We start from the raw sequence: 26279 nt of genomic DNA on the forward strand, positions 1-26279 counted from the left end.
GGCCTTAGAAGGGGTAACGCCTCCGCCCGGGTGCCCACCGAACCGCTTATTTGTGCCGGAGGGATTAAGGTCTAACGTTATCCAGTGGGGACATTGCTCTAATGTAGCTTGCCATCCAGGAGTTAACCGCACTAGATTTTTAGTCAAGCAACGATTCTGGTGGCCACTTATGGCTCGCGACATTCACAATTTCGTTTTGGCTTGCTCGGTTTGTGCCACTGGTAAGACTTCCAATCGGCCCCCTGATGGGTTACTCCAACCGCTGCCAATTCCTTCGAGACCCTGGTCCCACATCGCACTAGATTTTATTACAGCCCTCCCAGGGGGGCAACACGGTTGTTTTAACCGTGGTGGACCGGTTCTCGAAGGCAGCCCACTTTATTCCCTTGCCCAAATTACCCTCAGCCAAGGAGACAGCGTTGACCGTCGTAGACCACGTCTTTCGTTTACATGGCCTCCCGATTGACGTGGTTTCCGACAGGGGACCCCAATTTGTGTCAAAATTTTGGCGAGAATTCTGTAAACTACTGGGAGCGACTGTAAGTCTGTCCTCAGGGTTTCACCCCCAGAGCAATGGTCAAACCGAGAGAGCCAACCAAGATTTGGAAAGGGTGTTGCGATGTTTGGTCTCCAAGAATCCTTCCTCCTGGAGCCAACAATTGTCTATGGTGGAGTACGCCCACAATACCTTACCAGTATCAGCTACGGGCCTATCTCCTTTTGAGTGTAGTGTAGGTTATCAGCCACCTATTTTTCCCAGTATGGAATCTGAAGTTGCGGTCCCCTCCGTTCACGCCTTCGTCCAGAGGTGTCACCACACTTGGACCAGAGCCCGCGAGACTCTACTCCAAGTGGGGGCGCACACCAAGGCCAAAGTCGATCGCCACCGGTCTAGGCCTCCCGTATACGTCGTGGGTCAAAAAGTGTGGCTTTCTACCAAGAATATTCCTCTCCGTTCCGTATCTAATTAATTGGCTCCCAAATTTATTGGCCCGTTTACTGTCACCAAGATCATTAGTCCGGTGGCAGTCCACCTTAAACTCCCTCCTACGTACAGGAGAATTCATCCCGCCTTTCACGTATCCAAAATCAAGCCCGTATTTCATTCTCCCATTAATCCGCCTACCCCGGTTCCTCCCCCGCCGCGACTCGTAGATGGGGAGACCACCTATTTGGTCAATCGCATTCTGGACTCTAGACGGAGGGGACGCGGATTTCAGTACTTGGTGGACTGGGAGGGTTACGGTCCGGAGGAGAGAAGTTGGGTACCTGCTAGGGACATTCTGGATCACTCCCCTATCGATGATTACAATCGACAGGTAAGAGATTCTTGGGACGCCAGGAGGCGTCCTTAGGAGGAGGGGTACTGTCACGGTTCGTGAATGCACCGTCTCCAGCTGTATTCTTGTTACGTCATGTTGATTGTTTCATGTGGGCAGGTGCTACTCATTCCAACTGCCTATTTAACGCCCTGTCTTTCGTCTCCTGTTTGTCAGATCGTTGTTTGAGGTTGTCCGTGTCTGATGTCTGATTCGTGTGTTCCTGCCTTGCTTTGTCTCCTGTTCGGTTTCTGTTGGATCATTACCTTCGCTCACGGATTATCATCACCTCACTTGGATTTACCACCGCCGTCATCATCATCAGCGGACTCAATTCACCTACTCACCATTCTGTGCTGCAATCGCGGTTCCTGCGTCATTCTCCAACCTACCATCATCTTAAATATTATAATAAACTCTGTTAACTTGCTTTTGCCTCCTGTCCTTCATAATCCAGCGTCACAATGTTCAACATATTCTTGATCAACACATTCAATTGGAATCAATTGAGAGAACTGTTTTATGTCATCAGTCACTCAAGGAGTTTCTCAGACAGGAATCATGTAATAATGTTATGTGTAGGAAGCTCAGAAGTGAAGACCAGGGCTCAGTTCAGGGCTCCAGATGAACTCTTCCCACTGGTCGCTCTTTTCCAAATAATAAATTACACAATATTTAACAAACACTGAGGAATGACTAACCTTAAGAAAAATCAAGCATTCATAACGTAATGTGAGGTAAGCCGAAAAGATAAGCAGTATTTTACTTTACCTTAGCTTTAAAACCATCCATCGTTTCGCAGCAGAAAAAATGGTCACAAAATGCCACCATTTGGTTTTAGTCTGGAGTCCTGGACTTCTTTGTACGGCGCTCATTACATCAGAGATCAAATGACACATCCAAGATGATATCATTGCACTCATCATGATCTAGCTTACTGGTTCTCAACACTCTCCAGGGGGCGCGAGTAGGCCACAGGATAGGAGGAAAAAACCTGGAAAAAAAAAAATTGCAAATTTTTTTTTATCACTAAACTACTGTCATAAAATTTAGTTTTGTATATACATAACTCCTGAATAAAAATTTAAATGTGTTTGGACTTGATTTAAAAAAAAAAAAAGTTTTGAACAAATTTGGTTTGTCGATAGTGAGCGCAAATGCAGGTGATGCGGTTTTATTAAGCGAGTCATTGAGTCGTTCTTTTTAAACGATTTGTTCAAACGGCCGATTCATCCAGAATGAGACAGATGTTTGTGAATGGGTCATTGAATCTTTGACTCAAAACGATTTGTTCAAAACACTGAATCATTCAAAACACGATTGAGAGTGTTTCTGTGAGATGCGCTATGTTGTGATCTTTGTTTGGATTCATCGGATCTATTTTCGCTGCTAAAATAGACCAAAACAGTTAATATTTCGTCTAAAATGTGACTTAGGATATAGGCTACAGCTTTCCTTTAGTTTTTGAAAATGCTCACACGCACGCAGCCACGCACACACAAACATGTTTAAATACATTTATGTTGTTAATAAATAAATAACAATGAATTGTTGTAACAGCAATATCTCCAAGTCTTGTTTTTCACTGTAAAAATGTCATGATTTGCCAATGCAATGAGAGAACCGCCACCTTTCCCCACCACTTCAAGCACTGATTATAACACAAACAAATCATCAGACTTTTTTTTTTTTTTTTTTTTGTCAAAAGCTACAAATCCAGCGACTTTTACTGGTGTTTTGGAGACTTTTGTGGTGTTTGGAGACTCGAAAGCATGAATCACTCCGCAGTTAGGCCTACTGTGCTCAACGAGCAGCGGGTGCTGCCGTGAGCCCCTCTCCCGTCCAAAAGCACTCACAGGCGGTCTCAGTAGCCTCACGCAGCAGTCCCAGACTGCAGTCAGAGCAGAAAGCAGACACACACACCCCTCCGCGTCCAGGCTGCAAATGAATCACGCATGCGCATGGCCTCCGCTGTTCCCACCCTGGCTTACAGAGCAGGGTGTAAATGTAAATGTTCACTCACTCTCACACAAAAATAAATCACTGCATTTAAATTGACTCACGACATAGCTCTCCATTCACTCTAGTCTAGTCTCTTGCCAAGTTCACTTGTGCCAGCTCTCGCTAGTCTGTTATCAATCTCGAATTACATAGGCCTTTACTACAGAACCCTAAAAGTCTTTTTAAAGACTAAACCCACAAACATTCTTTTTAAAGATTATATCAAATCTCAGCCCTAGCCAGTAATTTTTTTAACTGCTAGGCAGTAGCTACACTTAGCAAAAAACTACCCACGCGACTAAGACACACACTCACACACACATACACGAGGACTTCAATCATTTAGTATTAAAATAAAATCTAAATTATCTGCAAAATAATTATTTTGTTAGTTTAATTAAAGATCGTACCTAAGTCCTGACTGATTAGCCCCTGATACGTCTCTCAACATAGCCACACACACAGTTACATATTGACTAAACTTTATTGAAAACACATAACAAAAATGGAGAAATTTCTTGTGAGGACCAACAAGCCAACCGACGCACCACCAGATGCAAAAAAGCTTCGAAGGTACAATGAAGCATACCTGCAGTTTGGGTTTACAGTCACGGCTGATCTGAGACCTCAGTGTGTCGTGTGTGCTCAGGTGCTGGCAAACGACAGTATGAAGCCCTGCAAATTAAAAAGGCACCTCGAAACAAAGCATGCTGGCATTAAAAATAAACCGGCTGAATATTTTAAAAGAAAGCTTGTTGGCCTCCATCAGCAACAGGCAACCATTTCAGTGCAGAGCACTGTGTCTTAACAGTGTTTGGAGGCATCGTATGTAGTGGCCAAAAGAATTGGTAAAATGGGTAAACCGCATACAATCGCAGAGACTCTCATTTTGCTGGTGGCGCAAGAAATGTGCAGAATAATGATAGGCGATAGTGCAGCAGCCAAACTTGGTGCAATACCCCTGTCCAATGACACAGTCGCTAGGAGAATTGTAGACATGTCGAATGATATCAGAGAGCAACTGATAAGAGTTTGTAAAAAAGAGTCCTTACTATGCGCTGCAGCTGGACGAATCCACTGATATTGCTGGGCAGGCACAGCTCCTCACTTATGTCAGGTATCTGCAGGACAAGGCGATTGAGGAGGATGTCCTGTTTTGCCAGCCTCTTCAGTCACACACTACAGGAGAAGCCATTTTCAATGTCCTTGATACTATTATCCGTGAAAATGGTTTGGCTTGGGACCGATGCGTTGGCCTATGCACGGATGGTGCGCAGGCAATGACGGGGCTTGAGCGTGGCCTAGCTGCTCGCGTTCAGCAAGTAGCTCCACTTGTGAAATGGACACATTGCATGGTCCATCGCGAAGCACTAGCTGCTAAAAAAATGCCAGTTCTCTTTGACTCCGTGCTGAACCAGTCCGTGAAAATGATAAATCTCATCAAATCACGGCCACTAAAGTCTCGTTTGTTTGGGGTCCTCTGCCAGGAGATGGGGTCAGGGCATGAACAGCTGCTTCTGCACACTGAAGTTCGCTGGCTCTCCAGGGGGCGGGTGTTACAGCAGTTGTATGAGCTGCGAGAGGAGGTGAAGTGGTTTTTGACAGAAATCAAATCAGATCTGGCGAAGCATCTGGATAACACTATGTGGCTTGCGTCTCTGTCCTATTTGGTCGATATTTTTGGCCGCTTGAATGGCCTCAACCTGTCTTTGCAAGGCCGTGAAACTCGTATTTTGCTCCTTGCAAACAAAGTGCACACCTTCACACAAAAACTAGACCTCTGGCATGGCCGCATCAGTCGAGGGAACTGCGACATGTTCCCCAGTCTCGCAGACTTTATCACTGATGCAGGCACGTCACACGATTTCTCCTCCCTATTTCAATCAGCGTCTGAGCACTTGTCAGCAATGAGAAAACAATTTTCGACATACTTTAAAGAGGATTATCACTCTTTTGCGTGGGTTCGAGATCCGTTTGTGTGCACAGCAAACAAGCTATCAATTGATATGCAGGAACAGCTTATTGAGCTGAAGAGTGAAAGTAGACTGAAGGAACTCTTCAGCTCCTGCCCTCTTTCGTCATTCTGGGCAGCATTGATGCAGGAATACCCTCAACTCTGTGACGTTGCCTTGAAGATTCTCCTTCCTTTCGCGTCGACATATTTGTGTGAGGCAGGATTCTCAAAAATGACTGCACTCAAAACAAAATACCGCAATCGTGCACAAATTGAGGATGATTTGAGGCTATGTTTATCAAACATTGAGCCAAGAATTGAGGATCTCTGCAAGGCAAAGCAGGTTCAGGTTGGGGCAACTGCAATGAACCAGCTTTGGGGGGGCCCAGCTTCCAAAAGGTTGAGAACCCCTGATCTAGCTAATTTGGTTCTTCGAACACATACTTGTTGTTGATGATTAGTATGGCTGGATTGAGTTATCTGAGATAACTCCACATTCATGGGTTGGTTTAAAAGGGGCTATATATCGATAATCGATAAATCATATATCGATAATCAGTAATGCAGTGCAGAACCAAACAATCCAAGATCATGATGCCAAGCCGTCAACAGTAAAATCCAGCTAACTAAATTAGCGTTACACAAAGAACGAAGACTATTCAGTAGGATTCTATGTCGAGAATGTGCTGTGTGGCACCATTTAGAGTTGAGGTACTCAATTTTGGACTTGGAGTCGGACTCAAAACTTGTATATTTTAGGCAATATAGAAATCCTAGCCAAGACATATCCGAGAAAAAGTTTACACACCTTTTCAATAGGAATATGAAGGTCAGAATGGTTTCTTGCAGATGCCATATATGCTGATGTTTTGATTTAGATCTATGACTTCACCCCCAACATTTAATTTTGTCCTGTATCTTGCCCTCATATTAGCTGTAGGCCGTCACCTGTGTAATTTCCAGTCAAAACACATTTAACACTGCAGGACTGAGAGTCGCCAAAAGGTCCAGATATTTGATGATATGATATTACGCAGCACCTGAAAATAGTCCCCGGCTAGTTTGTGTACATGGAGTTGAAGCCGGCAAATTTTTGGCACTGCGTAATATCATTGCACCTGCTGGAACCATGGAATGGCAGCAAAGTTCCTTGATTATTACGCCAGAATGAGAGAATAGTTCCTAGCCATATCGGCCTAGAAAATCTTAACTTTTCATTTTCCGTCTGCCATAGAACACGATGTAACTACAGAAGAGTCAAGTTTTAAATAGAAAAAGAAAGTCTTTGGTCATTTTTGAGCGAGATCCTAGCGGTCTAATCGGATTCAATGATCTATGCTAAGCTAAGCTAAAAGTGCTACAGACCCAGAGATCGGCTGAATGGATTCAAAAATCAAAAAAAAATTAACTAACTCTAGGGGAGTTCGAAAATAAGCCTATTTTCAAAAATAGTGGAGTGTTCCTTTAAAGAAAACTTACTTGCAACCCTAACTTGATTAGCAGTCTACATACCCCAGTTCAAAGTCAACATTTCTAAAAGAATTTCAGATCACATATCTGTTTTAACCACAGAGACAATAGCAATATTTCTTGCTCTTCATTGGATAGATGTAGTACAGCCAATAAGATCAGTAATTTGTACCGCTTGCTAATTGGAATTTCAACAGCAAGACAGGATATGATTTTTGAAGTAATGCAGAGTATATTTAGAATAAGTCTGGCCTTATGGTAAATTTCCTGTGGGTACCATCACAAATGGGTGTGAAGGAAATGAGGAAGCAGACCATCTGGCTAAACAGGATCTGAAACGTGCACAAAAAAGAATGCCTGTGTTGTGCTCAGATGTGTCATTTGTTTTATCAGTGTACAGTACAATATTTTGAATTATTTTCTTGTCTCACTTTTTCTTTGCTTTGTCTACCCCTGATATGGACAGAGAAGATCTGTTCCCTTGTGCTGGACAAGATGTCTATACAATGCCACCTTGACTACGACAGGAAAACAGACTCAATTGATGGTCTTACACCAGATGGCTTCCAGGCTCGTTAAGTTATGGTGTTCCTGGCTAGGGCCATAAATGGAAAATGGAAGCAGGTCTGCAAAATATAAATGGGCACAATGTAAAAACAGTACAGTAAACATTTGGAAGCATCCACAATGTTCAGAAACACTACTATGTGTGTACACTCAGAAGAGTACATACATGTACAAATGTTACTTCTTTCCTCCCTCACACTTCACCTTTTAGGCAATCAGCTATTTCCTGTGCAAATCTGCCATGACAGGTGATGAGATTGCCAGGAAACTAAAGGAAGCCATCACCCGCCTCGACAGTGCTGGACTGAATGCATGTTGAGTATTACAGAGTGAAAAACAGAATGCCAAAATAAAAGGTGATTGATCCTTAATAACTTACATCTTACTTTCAGGTCAGATGCATTGTCTGTGACCAGGGGTCCACAAATGTGAAGGCCATGAGATCCCTTGGTGCTTTCTTGGACATCAATGAGGATGGCAATGGATCACACTGCATCCTACAAAGACAAATTCCACTCATATTTGATGTTCCACATCTTGTAAAATCAATCCGGAACAACTTTAAAAGACATTCACTGAATGTAAAAAAACTTAACAACATTTTAAAATTTGCATTAACTTTCATCACTGTAATGATTACAATCATTGTAATTATGTCCTCTAAGGTTAGGGGACATGATCTGACATGGAGACACCTGGAAGATTTTTTTCATCCAGGACAAAAGAAGTGTCATCTGGATGGCTCCTAAACTGACAGAGCGGCATATTCACCAACATGAGGGTCAAACTGGCCACTCCGTAGCAGCTGGTACAGCTACACAACTTATTATCTACAACAAAAACACAAAAAAAATATAATACTCTGAGAAACATCTGATTATTCTCCCCTGACTTTCACAAGGCATGTAGACCATGGTGCTCCACCATAAACTCACAGAAGATGCTCTCCACACAGTCAAATTTGCAGAGGACATGGATAGGCTCTTTGACATCCTCAATTCCAGGTGGAACCAAAATACACCAGAACAAACAAAATATGCACAAACATGGTTCTATTAAAGTGTGCTGAGGTCATAAATTGTGAGATTGTGTGTAGGCTACTTCCATAAAATCACCAAAATTAAAATGGTTCCGCAGGAGCAAGAGAGACAGTAAATGGTGGAGGAGGCCGCTTTGTGCCAACACCACCAGGCTCCAATATCTCCAGAACAGCATCAACTGGATAAAGTCATGGAAATTTGGGTAAGCCTTGGGGGGAAACTCCAAGGTGAGTTACTGAGAGGAGTATGGTACCTTAAATCTCACAGACCAATCCTTTTAAGGTCTGGAAAAAATAACACCATGCCAGATGGGACTGGTGATCAGCATCAGTATCCTGATGCTTCACCAGCAGCTGATGTCAGAGGGGGTGAAATATCTTTGCACATCCAAGCTCAACCAAGACTGGCTGGAGGTATAAAACTGATTTTAGTGAGGTTCTGCCTAGGTTTTGGCCAATGAATGTTTAGCTGGCATCATTCACAGTAGACATCGTCTGATGCCAAATTGGTAGACATCGCCCAACCCTAGTTCTGCCCCAAGCAGTTGAGTACAGTTATACTGACAACAATGCACTTACCTCTCTTTGTAGGGCCTGTGCTCAGTCATCAGAGGAAAGGGAGGACACCGCTTTCACCCCACTGCCAGGGAATTTGCTGCAGCACTAAGGAGTGCATCAGTGGCCAACATCATCAGCTTGCAGGGCAGTGCTACAAACTGCATTCCTGATAATGCCACTCAGTTGTTGCAATCTACTCCTGTGAAATGCAGTGAGCAGGTATGGCCAGTGTATAACTCTTCATTACTGGAAGAGTACTCAAAATTATATCATGACAATCCCAATCATGTCATACCAAAATAATTATTTACTTTAGTAAACAGTTTTAGTTGTTACGTAAAATCTGCAATTCTGCTGAAATATTGATGTCATTTTTGTTTAAAAATCAAAAGACATAACCTCTCTTTTGTGCTCCTGAAGCAACATAATGATTGGGTGAAATTGTTTATTACTTGGTCATTTAATTAAAACCTGCTGAATTAAAATGCAACTTTATCTTAAAGTGCTCTTTTGTGCCCTAGAGTGAATGTGAAAATGAAGACCTGAAAAAAAAGCAAATAATGGTTGATGAGCAGGTAATCACTGAATATGACTTGATATGATCCAAAATGAATAGAGGTTTCTGTAATATTTCAGGATTCACTAAATTCGATATTTCTCATTGTAGGACATACTGGATGCGGACAGTTGCGAAAAGGAGGCACTTGCCTACGTGCCTGGCTGGGTCGCATGGAAAGTGGCTCAAGAGCCATCAGTGAGAGAGAGTGTGGAGAATGTGAAAGTTTGCTCGTGCGGACAAATGACGCAGAGCACAACTACCACGCTCTGGCGGAGGATGGTGCCTTCATTTCAAGGAAAAAATACACCACCACATCTAGGCTATTTCAGCCATGTTCCTTACTAAAGGAATGTATTTGTAAATGTGAGGGCGTCATTAAAAAGACCCCCCCCCCCCTCTCAAAGCATGGGCAAAAAAAAACCTAACGGCAAGACTGAAGACCTCGCTCAGGGACAGTTGTGTGTTTCGCCGACCTCCACCACATTGACCCTGCCCACTCAAATGCCATCGAAAAGGTGGCCTTAAACAAATATGTGATGTGCAGGATGGGGGCCGAGCTCAGAGCTCGCAACCAAGCTTCACACAGTAAAAAAAAAAACGACACCACAGCAGCGGAAACTGACGTGCTTTCCCAGTTAAGCACGGCCAAAATAAACACTCAATTTGTACAACTATAACTGGTCTGCATCTTCATTTAAGTTGTTCCACACAAATTAGGTATTTAACTACGGTTATCTAGAGTCAATTTGATTGTACGTTTCTGCTTATCGTTAACGTTAGCTAAGTTAGCGTTAGCTATGTAGGAAAGCTGACTAACTAGCTAGGCAGTACCTTGATTACACAACATATTCTGTGTCTTTTACTTAGAATGTAAGGTAACATATTTGTGGTCGATATAAAATGCTTTAACTACCTTGGTAGTCAGATGCCATTGCATTGTTATCACCCTCTTCTATGTGGATTCCATCTGATCACCACAACTCGCTGTCGCAAAACCTTAACTGTGCACATGCGTCAGTGGAACCAGCCGATAGGCTTTAATGTTTCCCAGCTTGACTGTTAAAAGCTGATGATTGGCTTTCCAGCGGGAGGGGCGGGACATGTGCATACAACCGCCATCTTTGCCGTTATGGGTTTTCCTCATATAGTTGTATTGAGGATTGAGGAAGTGGCATGTCTCTTATAAATTGTCTCTGATCTTGGTGGACTTACATTAGCAAACTGTCCAGCGCCATCAGATAAAGATGCCGGGACAACAGCCAGACACCTCTTAAAAGGCAAGAAGAAGACAAAAAGTACTTCTGCTTATCTGTGTGTTCCAGAATTTAGGTATTCATTTAGTAGTTGTTGAGTACTCTTGCCTATCTTTTGTTAATAAAATCTGTTTTATGACATGTGTGTCTTCCTTGTGTTGATGATAAAGAAACAGGTTCTACGAGTTAAAGATCCAACCAATCTATCTTATGAGATGTACTCATAACACCTTAAGTTACACGTGATCCATATATAACATCACTGGTGACGCCAGAACCCATCATTAAACTACTTTGCCTCCCTAGGTTGGCGAAAGCATTTATAATATTTACAATATTCACATGAAACGTAAAATAACATAATAAAGTGTAGAGACCATTTGTTCCATACCAAAAAACAGAATTGTAGCGTCCACAGGTGTATATACAAAAAAACAGAAGTGAAATTGAAATAAAGTGTGATATGGCTTTCTGGAGAAGTGTGTCCACTGATGTACACGCAGTAGTGATGAACACTTTTGACATATTGCTTCTTAAAGCTTCAAAACCTTTATGAATGTTTTATTTCAAATAAGGGGGTTGAGGCTCCAAGTGTTGCAACTAGGGGAAGTTGATCACCATTTTCAGTGACGCAAGATCAGGGCTTCAGGCCTTTTGTAAGGAAGCTTTTGTAATGCTGCAAGGTATGAAGTATAAAATACAACACTGTAAATCTGACATTTGTCGTGTGAAAACTATGGAATAGTGAATAAATATGGATGAATACTTAGCAGTAACATGCCATTACATCAGTGAAGTTGTCTACTGTGGTGCACATTCCCCATAACTGCAGCAAAACAGTCTTTGCTTTTTAAATAAGAGACAAAATCCCATACATCGTCACAGACCATGCCTCATACATGACTTTTTGTGCAAACCTTCTTTAGATTAGACACGTTCCATGCTTTGAACACACCTTAAATCTAGTGATCAAAAAAGCCCTCTCTCTCTGACAGTTCATGTCATTAGAGATAAATGCAGAAAAGCAGTTACCTTCTTTAGATCCAGCTCCAATGGCACTGAGAAACTTTCCATAATCCAGTAGCATTTTCCATGCTTCAAAGAGTATATGAAGAACGAGAAGCAGTTGGTGCTGCTTTAATGTCTTACACCCAGAGGCGTGGCAGGGGTGCTGTGAGTGCAGCAAGACATGTATGGAGGTCACCCTAGAAAGCTTCAGAAGCCTAGCGACACAAGTTGGGCATTCAGTTACTTTGCCTGTCGTAATATGACAGACAAGTTACCTGCAGTACTGTGTGTCCTTGAAGATATTGCTAATGAGAGACAGGTGGGGGCAGGTCTATGGAGGCGAAATTGCCCAAATTGACCTTTTATTGGGTTTCTAGCAACATTCTACAAAGTGCTGGGTGACACCAAGCTTCTATCCGATATACTTCAGTTACCGTTACTAGACCTAGCGAGAACTGTTGAGCTTATTAATGCACTTCAGGACACATTTCAGAAATAGAGAGAAGAAGCCTTTTGAGAAAAGCTGTGGAAAGATATCCTAAACACAGCTCAAAAGGGATATATCAGCATTAAAAAATGTGAAAAAAAAGCCAACGGAAGACCAGCTCTAGTAATATCCACTGTGGGCGAACATAGAAGTGACCAAGATGACAAGGATAGTTTTAGAAAGAACATCTTCCATCTAATCCTTGACTGTGATTAGGGAATTACAGAAATGTTTCTCCAAGCCCAACTGCAACATAATGATAGGTGTTCAAGCACTCCATCCTAATAGCAACAGCTTTCTAGAACAGTCACCTCTTTTTTCATTCACAGAGATCTACGAGTCAAACTTAGATGATCGGAGGCATGAGCTGCACCAAGCCAAAAAGATTTTAGAGAGGAAAAGGAAAGAAGCCATGCAAAACCTCACCACCATATTGGAGTTCACTATCTTTCTGGAACCTTTCAATGAAGTGTTCCATTAACTTTTCAGGTTGTGCAAAATTGCCATTGCAATACCTATAAGCAATGCTTCCTGTTTGCATAGTTTTTCCACCCTGAAACTGATCAAGAACCACTTAAGAACAACCATGTCTGATGAGCGACTGAGTGACCTGGGAGTGCTCAGTGTAGAGCCACGGAGAGCCAAGTACCTCGAGTATATTTGACTATTTAGTAGCCAGCTCAAAAGCCCGCAGAATACAGATGATCCGAGGCCGAGCATAGGGTTCATTCAGAAAACATTTACATGCATACATACACATTCAATGTTTAATTTAAAAATAAAGCATGTTAAAAGACTAAATATAATGCCTGTCAGATGTTTTTTTTTTTTTTTTTTACATAACAGTATTTGTCAAATCCATGCAAAATACTTAAAGGGGTGGTTCGGGATTTTTGACATCGGACCTCATTTTTAAGTCAGCCTGGTTGTTATTCATCAGTGGAGACATTTTTTTTTTTAAATTATCCAGTCTTTATATTTGGATAGATAGCCGATGCTAGGCTAGCGCGAGTCAATGGGTATATGTTAGCCAGCCATTAAAAACCGTTTTACCCGCTCCACAGTGCACCAAACGCAAATCAATTATAACACTAGACTATCGATGCAAATGTCCGTTGAGAGAATAATGTTAGAAATCAAACTTACCTTTCATCACATTGCATTAGTTATAATTTGTTCCCTGTAATAATAAGCCTTGTCGACAGCAGCAGCGGAGTGATATTGATTACCTAGGCAACCGAGTGAGCCGGTCCACACATGACGCAAGTGTATTTACCTGCCGCTGGCACACTGATTATCACTAACATCACATAAGCAGAGTAACGTTATCTATAAAGACTATGGCGACGTCTGAAAGCCATGATGACAAAGTGTCAGACTTTGAAGAGGATGAGGACATTGATATCGCTGAGGAATGCTAGCTAACGTTAGCTGGATGTAACGACTGTAGTGCGCTTCTGTTCTGTGTTTACTTTTTGCCGCATTACTAACCGGAGCAAAGTAAAATTCCGCAGCGGCTGAGAAACTAGTTCCTTTAGGATCATTGAGATGAAAGGTAAGTTTGATTTCTAACATTATTCTCTCAACACACATTTGCATCGATAGTCTAGTGTTATAATTGATTTGCGTTTGGTGCACTGTGGAGTGGGTAAAACGGTTTTTAATGGCTGGCTAACATATACCCATTGACTCGCGCTAGCCTAGCATCGGCCAACTATCCAAATATAAGGACTGGATAATTTAAAAAAAAAAATGTCTCCACTGATGAATAACAACCAGGCTGACCTAAAAATGAGGTCCGATGTCAAAAATCCCGAACCACCCCTTTAATGATATTCAGGTTCAGTGCCATATTTAATATGCGGGGTCCAGGCCAGATTCGTTAGAGGAAGGATTCTGGCTTGGAGCTGAAGTGGTCCTACACGGCTTAGACGGGTGAGCGGCGTTTGTTCTCCAACCGATAGCCGTGGGCGGGCAGTGGTGCACAGCTTGTTGTTCCCTTTCTTTTCAACGCCATCGATGGAAGTAAGGGCAGCTGAAGTAGAAGCACGAAGGCGGGTGGACTAGGGAGCATGCTATGATCTGGATAAGCTCTTCATGGACCCCCGGGATGACCTTAGATTAACAATCAATTCCCATGAGTGCAGCTTCCACATGGGATTTCGCCAAGCAGGAAACGCAGTCAATGTGGCCATCAGCAGTGTGCACGGGAGACCCACACAAACCGCAGTAATGGCATGGCATTTGCAACAACGCCAAGCTCAGCTTGAGAAGCAGGTCTGCTGTGCTAAGCATTCTTGATTTCTGCTGTGAAGGCGTGTCAACGGCGAGTGGCTTTGGATCAGCGTAGAGACATAGAGTTGTCGCTGAAGGAGAAGAAATCTGAGAATCCTGTGGCGAATGCCTAAAATATGCGGTTTTATCACACAGCAGAATGCCACAGATGTCGCAGGTTTTGAGGGAGTGTGCAATTGGCATGCTGACGGCAGGAATGTCCACGAGAGCTGTTGCCCGTGAATTGAATGTTAATTTCTCTACCATAAGCCTTCTCCAAAGGCATTTCATAGAATTTGGCAGTACATCCAACTAGCCTCACAACCACAGACCACACGTAACCACACCAGCCCAGGACCTCCACATCCAGCATCTTCACCTCCAAGATCGTCTGAGACCAGACACCCGGACAGCTGCTGCAACAATCGGCCGATGAAGCAAGGGATGGCCATGTTGAGCTGCTTGCTGTATGTGTACATTACAGTACATGTCACAGCTAAAGGCAACGGAGTGTGCTAAGACTGAAAGTTTGAATGATGTCCTATGTTTGGCTCAGATTTATGATGGGGCTTCAGTATTAAAGGTTGAATTTATTGGAGTTTAAGCTTGTTTCCGTGAGAAGCACCCTGAAGTTGTTTATGTGCATTGTTATGCCCATGAACTGAAATTGGTACTTTGTCACACTTGTAGGGCTGTACCAGAGGCAGATGACTTTTTTGAAACATTAGGGAATGTGTATTCCTTTAGTGCATCAATGGTCAATCAACAGGCATTTCATGACAGACCGAAACAACTAGGTTTAGAGAACAGTGAATTTACATTTACATTTATTCATTTAGCAGATGCTTTTATCCAAAGCGACTTACAAATGAGGACAGTGGAAGCAATCAAAAACAACAAAAAGAGCAATGATATATAAGTGCTATAACAAGTCTCAGTTAGGTTAACACAGTACACGTAGTATGGGATTTTAAATAATATAATAAATAAAAAAGAAAACAGAATAAAAAAAAAGAATAGAGCAAGCTAGTGTTAGAGGTCTTTACACACACACACACACACACACTCATACACAATTGCATAATAAATGAAAAGAAAATAGAATACAAAAAGATTAGAAAGGTAGTTCGATTTTTTTTTAAGAATAGAATTCGAATAGTGAGTGTTAAAGTTAGTGGGTCAAATAAAGATGGAAGAGATGTGTTTTAAGCCGATTCTTGAAGACGGCTAAGGACTCAGCTGCTGGGATTGAGTTGGGGAGATCATTCCACCAGGAGGGAACATTTAATTTCAAAAGTCAGTGAAAGTGACTTTGTGCTTCTTTGGGATGGCACAATCAAGCAACGTTCATTTGCAGAACACAATTTTCTAGAGGGCACATAAGTCTGAAGTAACAAATTTAGGTAAATGGGTGCAGAGCCAGTGGTAGTTTTGTAGGCAAACATTAATGCCTTGAATTTTATGCGAGCAGCTATTGGAAGCCAGTGCAAATTGATAAACAGAGGTGTGACGTGTATTCTTTTTGGCTCATTAAAAAATTATCTTGCTGCCACGTTCTGGATTAATTGTAAAGGTTTGATAGAGCTGGCTGGAAGACCTGCCAAGAGGGCATTGCAATAGTCCAGCCTGGACAGATAAGAGCTTAAACAAGGAGTTGTGTAGCATATTCCTAAAGATAGGGCTTGATCTTCTTGATGTTGAATAAAGCAAATCTGCAGGATCGGACAGTTTTAGCAATGAGGTCCGAGAAAGTCAGCTGATCATCAATCATAACTCCAAGGCTTCTAGCTGTTTTTGAAGGAGTTATGGTTGATGTGCCTAACTTGATGGTGAAATTGTGATGAAACGATGGGTTTGCTGGAATTACAAAAAGTTCTGTCTTGGCCAGGTTGAGTTGAAGGTGATGGTCCATGTGATCTCTGGGTTTTGCATTTTGTGGGTAAAGTCTGTGTGTTACGGGTCTGCACTGATTAGTTTGTGGGCGTCTCCTTTAATGTCAACAGCAGCAGCTGTCACTCATTACCCTCTCTATATAATGGCTTGTCTCACGTCTTGTGTTTGTGAGAGCGTTGTTTCATGTTGTTAACTGTGCGTTGATTTTTTTTTTTTTTTTTTTTGGATGTCCGTGTCTTCCCCCGGAACCTCGTCCACTCTTCTCAACCACCACAAGCATCACGACTTCCCTTCGGCTCGCTTCCCCGCAGTTCCTGTGCCACCCTCTCCAGCTGCCAACTCACCACCGCCATCTGGACTCATCACTTCCCTCCACCATCTCGGACAGTATCTCCTTCCCAGCGTAGTTTGTGTTCCAGTTTGTTTGTTTACCTACACTCATTAAAACTTTGTTTATACCCGCACTTGCTTCCAGCTTATCCTTCACCCAGTCATCACAGTCCGTCATCCAGCAAGAAATGACTGTTAGACAAGCTGAGATGCGAATATCTACCATAGGATCATTAGGATGGAATGAGAGGTAGAGTTGAGTGTCATCACCATAGCAGTAGTATGAAAAGCCATGTTTCTGAATGACAGAACCTAATGATGCCATGTAGACAGAGAAGAGAAGTGGTCCAAGAACTGAGCCCTGAGGCACCCCGGTAGTTAGATGTTGTGACTTGGACACCTCACCTCTCCAAGATACTTTGAAGGACCTATCTGATAGGTAAGACTCAAACCATTGAAGTGTGTTTCTTGAGATGCCCTTTGCCAGTAGGGTTGATAGGAGGATCTGGTGGTTAACCATGTCAAAAGCAGCAGACAGATCAAGCAGGATAAGTACTGAAGATTTGGATTCCGCTCTTGCCAGTAAATTTAATCTGAATTTAAATCTAAACTGAATTTATTCAGCTCTCTAAAACTAGATGGGAATGCCAGCTCAACTCAGTCAAAGTTGTGCTAGAAAATCTGACTGCTTTAAGATGCCTGAAAAAAGTTTCTACACCTATAGCAATTGGGCTCCTGTCAAAACTGTCAAGGTTTTCAAATGTGTATGTCCTTGTAATGTTCAAGAGCTTGCTATCTGTTACAGAGAGGCTCCATAAGTATCTCCAGAAAGAATCGGTGCTACACTCTACAAAGATGCTGTCCTTGAAACACTAAAAAACCTTAAAGCAGAGCAGTGAAGAAACAGCAGAACAGTTCTACAATGAGACAAAAGTAATTTGTGAGTCCAATAACATCTCAGAGATCCTATCTGGTCACCGCCGTAAGCAATGGCGGGTGGATGATTATGCAGTGGATTCCACTTTAGGCACTAGGACTGTGTGATGGCAACCAACTTAAACATCATCTTAAGTATCCATGTCATGACCGCATGATAAGTGAACTGAGCAACAGATTTTTTGGTGTAGGGGTAAAGCTCATGAAGGGCATTCAAGCTTGCAATCCAGCAGCTGATAACTTTCTTAGTGAGGAATCTCTAAACATTGCAACACATTACAAAATCTAACTTTGTAAAGAGGAAATTCTGGTAGCAAAACAGTTCCTGGCTAAAAAAGAAGAAAGCGGGTTCTGTCTCAGACATGGCCAGTGCTTACAAACTTCTTGATCCCGACGTGTTTCCTACCCTGAGTGTAGCCAAGCCACGGGGAGGCGCTATTGTTCCTATGATTGTATGTAGGATTTACCTTTTAAATACCCACACACTTCCAGTTAGTAGATGAGTTGCAGGTGGTTTCCGGTCGCTGGGAGAACAATCACTGGTAGTTTTTTTTTTTTTGTTATCCATTTTGAAGAGACTATCAACATTTTATTTGTTGGTCATTTGTATTGGATTTGTGAGGTATTTAAATTATTGTGGGCTTAGGCATCGCTGGTCAAAAGCCAGTGACCTATGATCATGTAAACGGTATGGGATGAGGTCAGTGTGTGTAATTATGCAATTGCTCTTTTAGGTGTTAAATTCTTATGTTGGTTACCTTGGGCTGGAGGAGTGGCAGATGCTGAATGAACCGCACACTGTACGTGAGAGTTCACAATCCATGGAAGTATATGGTGATGATTGTAGCCCTTTAATGGTGTGTGTGATCTGAGTCTCAGAGGTATTTATATTTTATTGTGAGGCTAGTATATTAAGCATTTTAATACTATCTATTAATATTTTTATAGATCGTGGTTTCTATTTCAAAATGTAATGGTGGGTTTTCTTTTTTTATATTGGAGTAATAAAAATAGTCCTGATTGATAAATAGGGACTGTATAACATGGCTTCACAAATAGTTTTTTTTTTTTTTTTTTTTTTTTTTAAAACAAGAGTTGTTTTGGTCCAGCTCAACTGATCACTGTTTTCCCTGCCTTAATTGTATTCTTGTGAATCGTTCATTTGTTTGTTCAATTTGGTTTTTGTCCCATGAGTATTTTTTATTCGATATGCAAACTAGGCCATTACTGGCAGTGTTACTCAGTGTAACTATATAGGGAGGAAATATATTTATCATCACTCAAATGTGTGCTGTGGTTTTGGTATTTCATGCTTGAGGTGCTATGTATGAAAATTGAAGTTTTTTTTTTTTTGGTGTTAATTATATTTTTATTTTTTATTTGAGGGTGATTTTATATTTCTCCTCTACAGTTATGGGCCATTCTAGCCTAAATTTAGCCAGTTTGATAGTAAACTTACCTGATTATTTGGTTAATAAAATTGAAATTGTGTTCATAGTAATTCTACTTTAAGGATATTCATTTATTTGAGTAGCCGTGTGGGAAAACCCTTTTACCTGGCCTGGGATGTCCAACCCAAATAAAATCAGAGTGGTGTAGTCACGAATACTGAACAAGAGAACCTACTCATCTGCTTCACCATGAGCTTGGTTTTTCAAGCAGCGCTTCCAATACCTGTCAGCAGTTCCAGCTGTGAGCGGTCATTTAGTGCATTGCATCGTCTACATTACACGGCTTAGACGAACAATGGGCCAGAACAGACTCGATCATTTCAGTTGAAAAAAGAATTTTCAGCACTATACAGGTACATCTCAAAAAATTAGAATACCATGGAAAAGTTCTTTATTTTTATTTATTTAGTAATTTGATTAAAAAAAGCAAACCTACTTATATTCTACATTTATTGCACACAAACTGAAATATTTCCGGAGTTTTTTTTATTTAATTCTGATGGTTATGACTATCAGTTTAGGAAAATAAAAAATTCATTGTAACACTGATTAGCAGTGAACACAGACCCGGAGCAGTGGGCAGCCATTCATGTAAATGTAATATGTTAAGAAATTAATATATGGACCTATATTGTAAATTAAAGTATTTGCGTAATCCGATATCTAAATGTATTTACATATAAAGGAAATAAATATATGTAAATATTTCAGATAAAAATATATTTACATTTTTTATATATGTGAAAAATATTTAAATGTATAAATGTATGCATTTGTATCATTTAGTGACATAAATGCTCACGTTTCCTCTCATTATAACACCGGAATTGTAGATATTATGAAATATTAATTATGCATATATTTATTGTTATAACAGATTTGTGAGATTGCGATGAACTGAGATGTCTTTTAGAGATTATAAATGCAGCGCTCTTAAATTTAAATATAATATATTAAAATATAATATAATAAAATATAAATTAAATATATTTCAAAATATGTTTACTATATAAAATATTTTATTCTATTTAAATTTATAACAATTGTATTTAGTATCAAAATATTTCAATATTTTTGACTTCTGTGTGGGGTGTGTGTGTTATGAAATGTTTGGTGTGTGACATATTTTAGTACGGCGCTGTGACGTCATTAGGCAGCGTCGATCTCCTGCATCTGTTTTGATTCGGATGAAGAAAGGTTTGTCTTTTAAAACGTACAGTGTTTACATCAATGCAAACCGCTGGGACTGTTTAATAGATTTTACAAGCGATGTAAAGCTATTTCATTAATATTGATTGACTGTGACATTGTAGCGCTTTATCTAATGATTATATGCTCGTTATTTTGAGAGAGTAAAGCGCGTCCACACGAACTCGGTCATTGAGAAGAATTGATTATTATTGCTTGGTTTTAGGCGAGTGCAGAGACTCGTGTATGTGCCGGAGTCGGGAGAACAAAATGATTCACTTGACTCCAGTAAAATAGAAATATCTAAACAAAATATCTAAAACAAATAGACTGTTATTCATCTATTGCACAAAATGAACTAATATAAACGATTAGCAAGCGCAAGTTTCTGTTTGTTTAGGCTATAACGTGTTTGCAGCGTTGAGCAATGCAGTGCTGAAATTTGCATGCTCACGTTTCCTCTCATTATAACACACGAATAGTAGATATTATGAAACATTAATTATGCATATATTTATTGTGTTGTAACAGAGATTTGTGAGATTGCGATGAACTGAGATGTCTTTTATAGATTATAAATGCATTCTGCCAAACCATGCACACAGCAGCCTATGCTTGCTTTAGTTAAAAATAACAGTGTTCTGTGAATGTTGATGCTTTAATAACAAATATTTGTCGGGAGCGTGTATGCTGGGATTTTATCAATTACATAGAGAAAAAAGGTAATGTAGTAATGTAACTAATTGCTTATTACTTTTGAAATAAAGTAATCAGAATAGTAACACGATTACTTTGAAAATGTAATTAAATTACTGATTACTCCTTTTAAGAGTAACTTGCCCAACACTGTATTTGAAAGAGTTCAGACTTACATTTCTGTCTGAGACTAGTCTTCAGCTTCGTCTGTGAAACCAGAGCTAGCTGAAGCCATTATCTCTCTTTTGAGTCCCTTCCCAGTGTGCTGACTGCTGAACTAGAGCTGATTGAGACACAGCCAGTGATTTATCTTGAATTATTCTCATCTTAAACATGACAGTGTGTGGATCTCAGCAGGAGTCTTCTGTGTGTTTGGACTCACTGTTATAAAGATGGCGTTTATTAAAGAGGAGAGTGAAGACGTGAAGATTGAAGAAACATTGAGAGTCAAACAAGAAGATACTGAGGAACAAACAGGTTGGTTTTCATTCTTGTTTGATTCTTACTAAAATGACAAGCTTTACAGAAAGATGCATAAAAATTAAGCACATTCAAGAGTGTAAAATACTTAATTTCTTTGACTCTTAACTTGATTACTCAAATCATTACTTTAGGGGGATTTGTATTTTACTAAAGTAGTTTTAACTTTAACTTCTTATACTTGTACTTCATTACATTTCTGAAGTAAAAAATACATACTTTTTACTCCTTACAATTTTAATTTTAACCTAAAGAAGTACTTGTTACTTATTTAGCATTTTATCTATATATCTATATCTATACCAATTCTACCATCTTACACACATTATACACAGGGATAGTTCACCCAAAAATTCTGTGATTAATTATTCACCCTCATGTCGTTCCAAACCTTTGAAACTTTCATTCATCTTCGGATCGCAGATTAAGATATATGTTTAAATCTTTGACCCTCCTATAGACAGCAATGTAATTACTAGATCAAGGTCCAGAAACGTAGCAAGGACATCTGTAAAATAATCCATGTGACATCAGAGGTTCAACCTTAATTTTACGAGTCCAAGGCAATATGACATCAAAAAGCTCTGGGGATATCTCTGTTGCTCTCTGTTTATTGATGCCAAATGTGCCATGCTGGTGTTTTAGGTATTGTCACAGCTGCTTCTCAGATATGTAGGAGTAATGAACCTGCTACTTGCCGAACCCGATCTCATGACTGTGTGTTTCCATATAGTGTACTATTTAAATGCAGAAACCGACAGAAACAGGGTTGTGGGGTAGGTGCATATTTTATGCACAGTAAAAAAAAAAATGATGTGATATTTATTTTACTAAAGTTGTATAAAATCAATAAGTAATAAAAAAAACTGACTTACATTTTAAACGCATTATGGATCGTTTTTGCTCCATTTCGCTAATGTAAATAGTTTTAAGCAAAGCCACAGCAGAACAGTCGTGCATCTCCGAGCAACACACAACAGTGTTTCAATACTAAATGATTCATTTTTGAACAAGTCAATGATTCAGTGAGCCATTTATAAAAATGTTAATTTGCTTGATTTATTGACTGAATCAGCCGTTTGAACGAATCTTTTGAATCAATGGTTCACTCATAAAGACAGTGACTTGCCACCACCTACCGGTGGTTTAATTTCATATTTAAAAGTGTCATTGCATTTTTCCAACATTTCGTATTTGTATGTCAAAAAAGTAAAACATTAATCTAATAACATTATTTACCGTATTTTTCGGACTATAAGTCGCACCTGAGAATAAGTCGCATCAGTCCAAAAATACGCCATGACGAGAAAAAAAAACATAAGTCGCACTGGACTATAAGTCGCATTTATTTAGACCCAAGAACCAAGAGAAAACATTACCGTCTACAGCCGCGAGGGGGCGCTCTATATCTTCAGTGTAGACTACACAGTTTTCTCTTGGTTCATTTCTCTCGGTTCATGTCAAATTAATTTTGATAAAGAAGTCGCACCTGACTGTAAGTCGTAGGACCAGCCAAACTATGAAAAAAAGTGCGACTTATACTCCGGAAAATACAGTATGCATTTGAGTAAATGAATTAATGGAACCTATTTTCATTTCACAGTGAGTAAATACATACAAATGGCACTTTCGATGCAGCTACTGTGTTTCCTCTGCAGTGGACAGATGGAGTTTGTTGATAGTGATTTTGATCTTGATCAAATGTCAGAATTCGACATAAATAGAGACATTTATATTTAATTAGTTTAGGAAAATATTGTCCTTCATAAAGTTAAAAAGTGTAACAGCAATCAATAAGTAATACCCAATAGAGCACTGATGAGTCCGCTTCAGAATAAATTACATTTTTGCCACGGGGCTGCTATAAGCAGCTGTGACAACTTTGTTAACCAATGCTGGTTTCTCCAGACCAGGGCCACCAGGAACACTTTGTGTTTCTGTTCACTGATCTGGCTGATTACCTGTGGAATCAGGGCAACTGGGGAAAAGCGTAGAGGAGGTTGAGCCAGCTGTAGGCCAGCGCTTCCTTGTCCTTGGAATAATAGATTTGACAGAGAGAATCTTCTGAGGCGAAGAGGTCTACTTCCAAACATTTCAAATATTTTCTGAACTGTCTGTGTATCTACTCTTCTCAGGAGACCTTGTTTTGTGACAACATGGCCACTTCTTGGTTCAGTATGCCTGGTAGGTTGAGCTGGGCACATTACAAGAGGTGCCCTACTGGTAGTTGATGTGCAGACTGTTTTCTGCTTTTGACCAGTGGCTAAAAATCAATTTCCCTTTGCACAGAGCTCCTCAACCTGTGTTGTAAACATTTGTCTAAACTGCCTTCCTCCTGTAGACCATTCCCAGGTCAACTCCCTAGTCCACCCATTGAATGTTCATCCAAGGGGTCCTGCTGTTACACAGGCCTGATCTACCCTGATAATCAAGCGTCCATTTCAGGCGCAATTGGTAGCAGGCCCAACTGGAGCACTGGACACACTGCAGCCATGACACCTAGCATTTTCTTAAACCTCTTGAGGGAGCCGCTGTATGATCCCTGGAGCTTCAGAAACGTGCAGCGCTTGGCAGTGTTGGGGAGTAGCTACTTACATGCAGTTATTCAATGTAACTCCATAACTATACAGTAGCCTATTTTATTATTGTGTGTTTTGAATAGTTTACAAAATCATATGAAAGGATACTTTCTGTCATTGAAATGGCTTGGAGAAGCGTCACAATCAACCTTAATTCACCCTGCTCTTTGAAATCTTGATAGCATTACAGTAATGTTTTTAATTCCTAATATTTTACTTCATTATATTTTACAACTCCATTATAATTCACAATTAATAATAATTTAATTATTTGTAATGTTGATTGTAAAAAATTTTTATATATATAATAAAATGAAATGCTAATTTTTGTGATAATCCAAAAGTCTATGAGAAAATACAATAGACTTTTTGTTGAGAGAACCTGTGTCATGCTAACCTCTGCTTCGGCTCAACCAATCAGAATGAAGGACCAGAACTATGTTTTATAATATAATTTCTTTGTGCTATTAAACTTGTTTTTTCCCCCACCATAGACCTCATGCCGCTGAAAGTGGAGCACATGGTACCAAGTGAAAAGGAAGCGAAAGAACAAAAGGAGATTCATCATGTTTTTAAAACCGGAGAAGAATCTTTGAGTTGGCCACAGATTAAAGAGACTTTCTCACAGAAGACCGCTCATAAAACAGGAACTGAAAGTTATTTTACACCTTTCCACTGTGAAAAGAGTTTCAGTGAACATGGAAACCTTGAAGTTCACACTGAAGGGAAGACTTTTAACTGCCAACAGTGTGGAAAAAGTTTTAATCAAAAAGGAAACCTTAACAGGCACTTGAGAGTTCACACTGGAGACAAGCCTCACATCTGCCCTGAGTGTGGAAAGCATTTCGAAAGTAAAGAAAACCTTAAAGTGCACATGAGAATTCACACTGGAGACAAGCCTTACATCTGTCCTGAGTGTGGAAAGAGTTTCAATGAACATGGAAACCTTAAAGTCCACATGAGAGTTCACACTGGAGGGAAGCCTTTCACCTGCCAACAGTGTGGGAAAAGTTTTACTCAAAAAGGAAATCTTTACAGGCACTTGAGAATTCACAATGGAGACAAGCCTTTTAACTGCCCTGAGTGTGGAAAGTGTTTCGATCATAAAGGAAATCTTAAAGTGCACATGAGAGTTCACACTGGAGACAAGCCTTTTACTTGCCAACAGTGCGGACTCAGTTTCACTCATGAAGGAAACCTTAACAGGCATATGAGAATTCACACTGGAGACAAGCCTTACACCTGCAAACAGTGTGGAAAGTGTTTTGGTCAACATGGAAGCCTTAAAGTTCACATGAAAGTTCACACTGGAGACAAGCCTTACATCTGTCCTGAGTGTGGAAAGAGTTTTGGTCAACATGGAAACCTTAAAGGGCACATGAGAATTCACACTGGAGAGAGTCCTTTTATCTGCCAAATGTGCGGAATGAGCTTCATTCAGAAAGGAAACCTAAACAAACACATAAGAATTCACACAAGAGAAAAACTTTATACATGCGCTCAGTGTGGAGAGAGTTTTCATTTACAGGGAAGGTTTGAAACCCACATGAGAGTTCACACGGGAGAGAGTCCCTTCACCTGCCAACAGTGTGGAAAATGTTTTACTCAAAAATCAAACCGTAACTGTCACATGAGAAAATTACACGGCATATTTTCAACACGATCTTGATCAACACAAGGATTCATTTGAGAGAACTATTTTATTGGCATACACCACATGCTTTATTATATACTGTCTAATAAATTACAGAATGTTTAGCAAACACTGAAGAATCATATAGCCTGACAAAAAAAGGGAGAGAGTCAATAGCATAATGTGAGGTAAATGGCAAAGATAGGCAGTGTTTTACTTTAGCTTTAAAACAATCCATTGTTTTGCATAATTTTTGCTACGCACACATTTAATGATGTGGTAAGTGTAACCCAAGCTCTGCATTTTAAGCGCTATGCAGTTCAAATGAGTAGCACGGTTTTGTGTTTCGGTTGCCATTTGATGTTTCTCACAAGCAACAGAATTGGCAGTATTTATGAGTTGAAGAACACTGTGGTAAGTTCACAGTTCACAAAATTTTCTTGCACAGGCAGAAAACGGTCACAAAATGCAACCATTTGGTCGCAGTCTGGAGCCCTGCCGTTCTTCATACATTTCTCATTACATCCGAGATCAAATGACAGATCCAAGATGATGATATTGCTCTAATCATGATCTGGCTAATTCGGTTAGAACGAATGTTTAG

At 40.3% G+C, this 26279-nt stretch overlaps 1 protein-coding gene and 1 long non-coding RNA gene across 3 annotated transcripts in view; one reads left to right on the forward strand and one right to left on the reverse strand.

Annotated features, from left to right (window-relative positions):
• Nucleotides 1-25740, forward strand: part of LOC132140022 (gastrula zinc finger protein XlCGF57.1-like) — a 69999-nt gene extending 44259 nt beyond the window's left edge. The window contains exons 1-3 of one of the 2 annotated variants that reach the window (XM_059548794.1): nucleotides 20224-20296; nucleotides 21324-21460; nucleotides 24537-25740. In XM_059548794.1, the coding sequence (XP_059404777.1) occupies nucleotides 21376-21460; nucleotides 24537-25711 (1260 nt within the window). In that variant the 5' untranslated portion in view covers nucleotides 20224-20296; nucleotides 21324-21375 and the 3' untranslated portion in view covers nucleotides 25712-25740. Of the gene's footprint in view, nucleotides 1-20223; nucleotides 20297-21323; nucleotides 21461-24536 lie in introns of those variants that run through there. The other variant, XM_059548786.1, reaches the window with a different exon arrangement.
• LOC132140081 (uncharacterized) lies at nucleotides 7215-7873 on the reverse strand. Its single transcript, XR_009433709.1, has 3 exons — nucleotides 7698-7873; nucleotides 7516-7610; nucleotides 7215-7370 (listed from the first exon to the last, which is right to left on the reverse strand). It is a non-coding gene; the product is annotated as an uncharacterized LOC132140081 (long non-coding RNA).
• Nucleotides 25741-26279: the final 539 nt, after the last annotated feature.

Source organism: Carassius carassius, chromosome 1 (genome assembly GCF_963082965.1).
Source record: "Carassius carassius chromosome 1, fCarCar2.1, whole genome shotgun sequence".
NCBI lineage: Eukaryota > Metazoa > Chordata > Actinopteri > Cypriniformes > Cyprinidae > Carassius > Carassius carassius.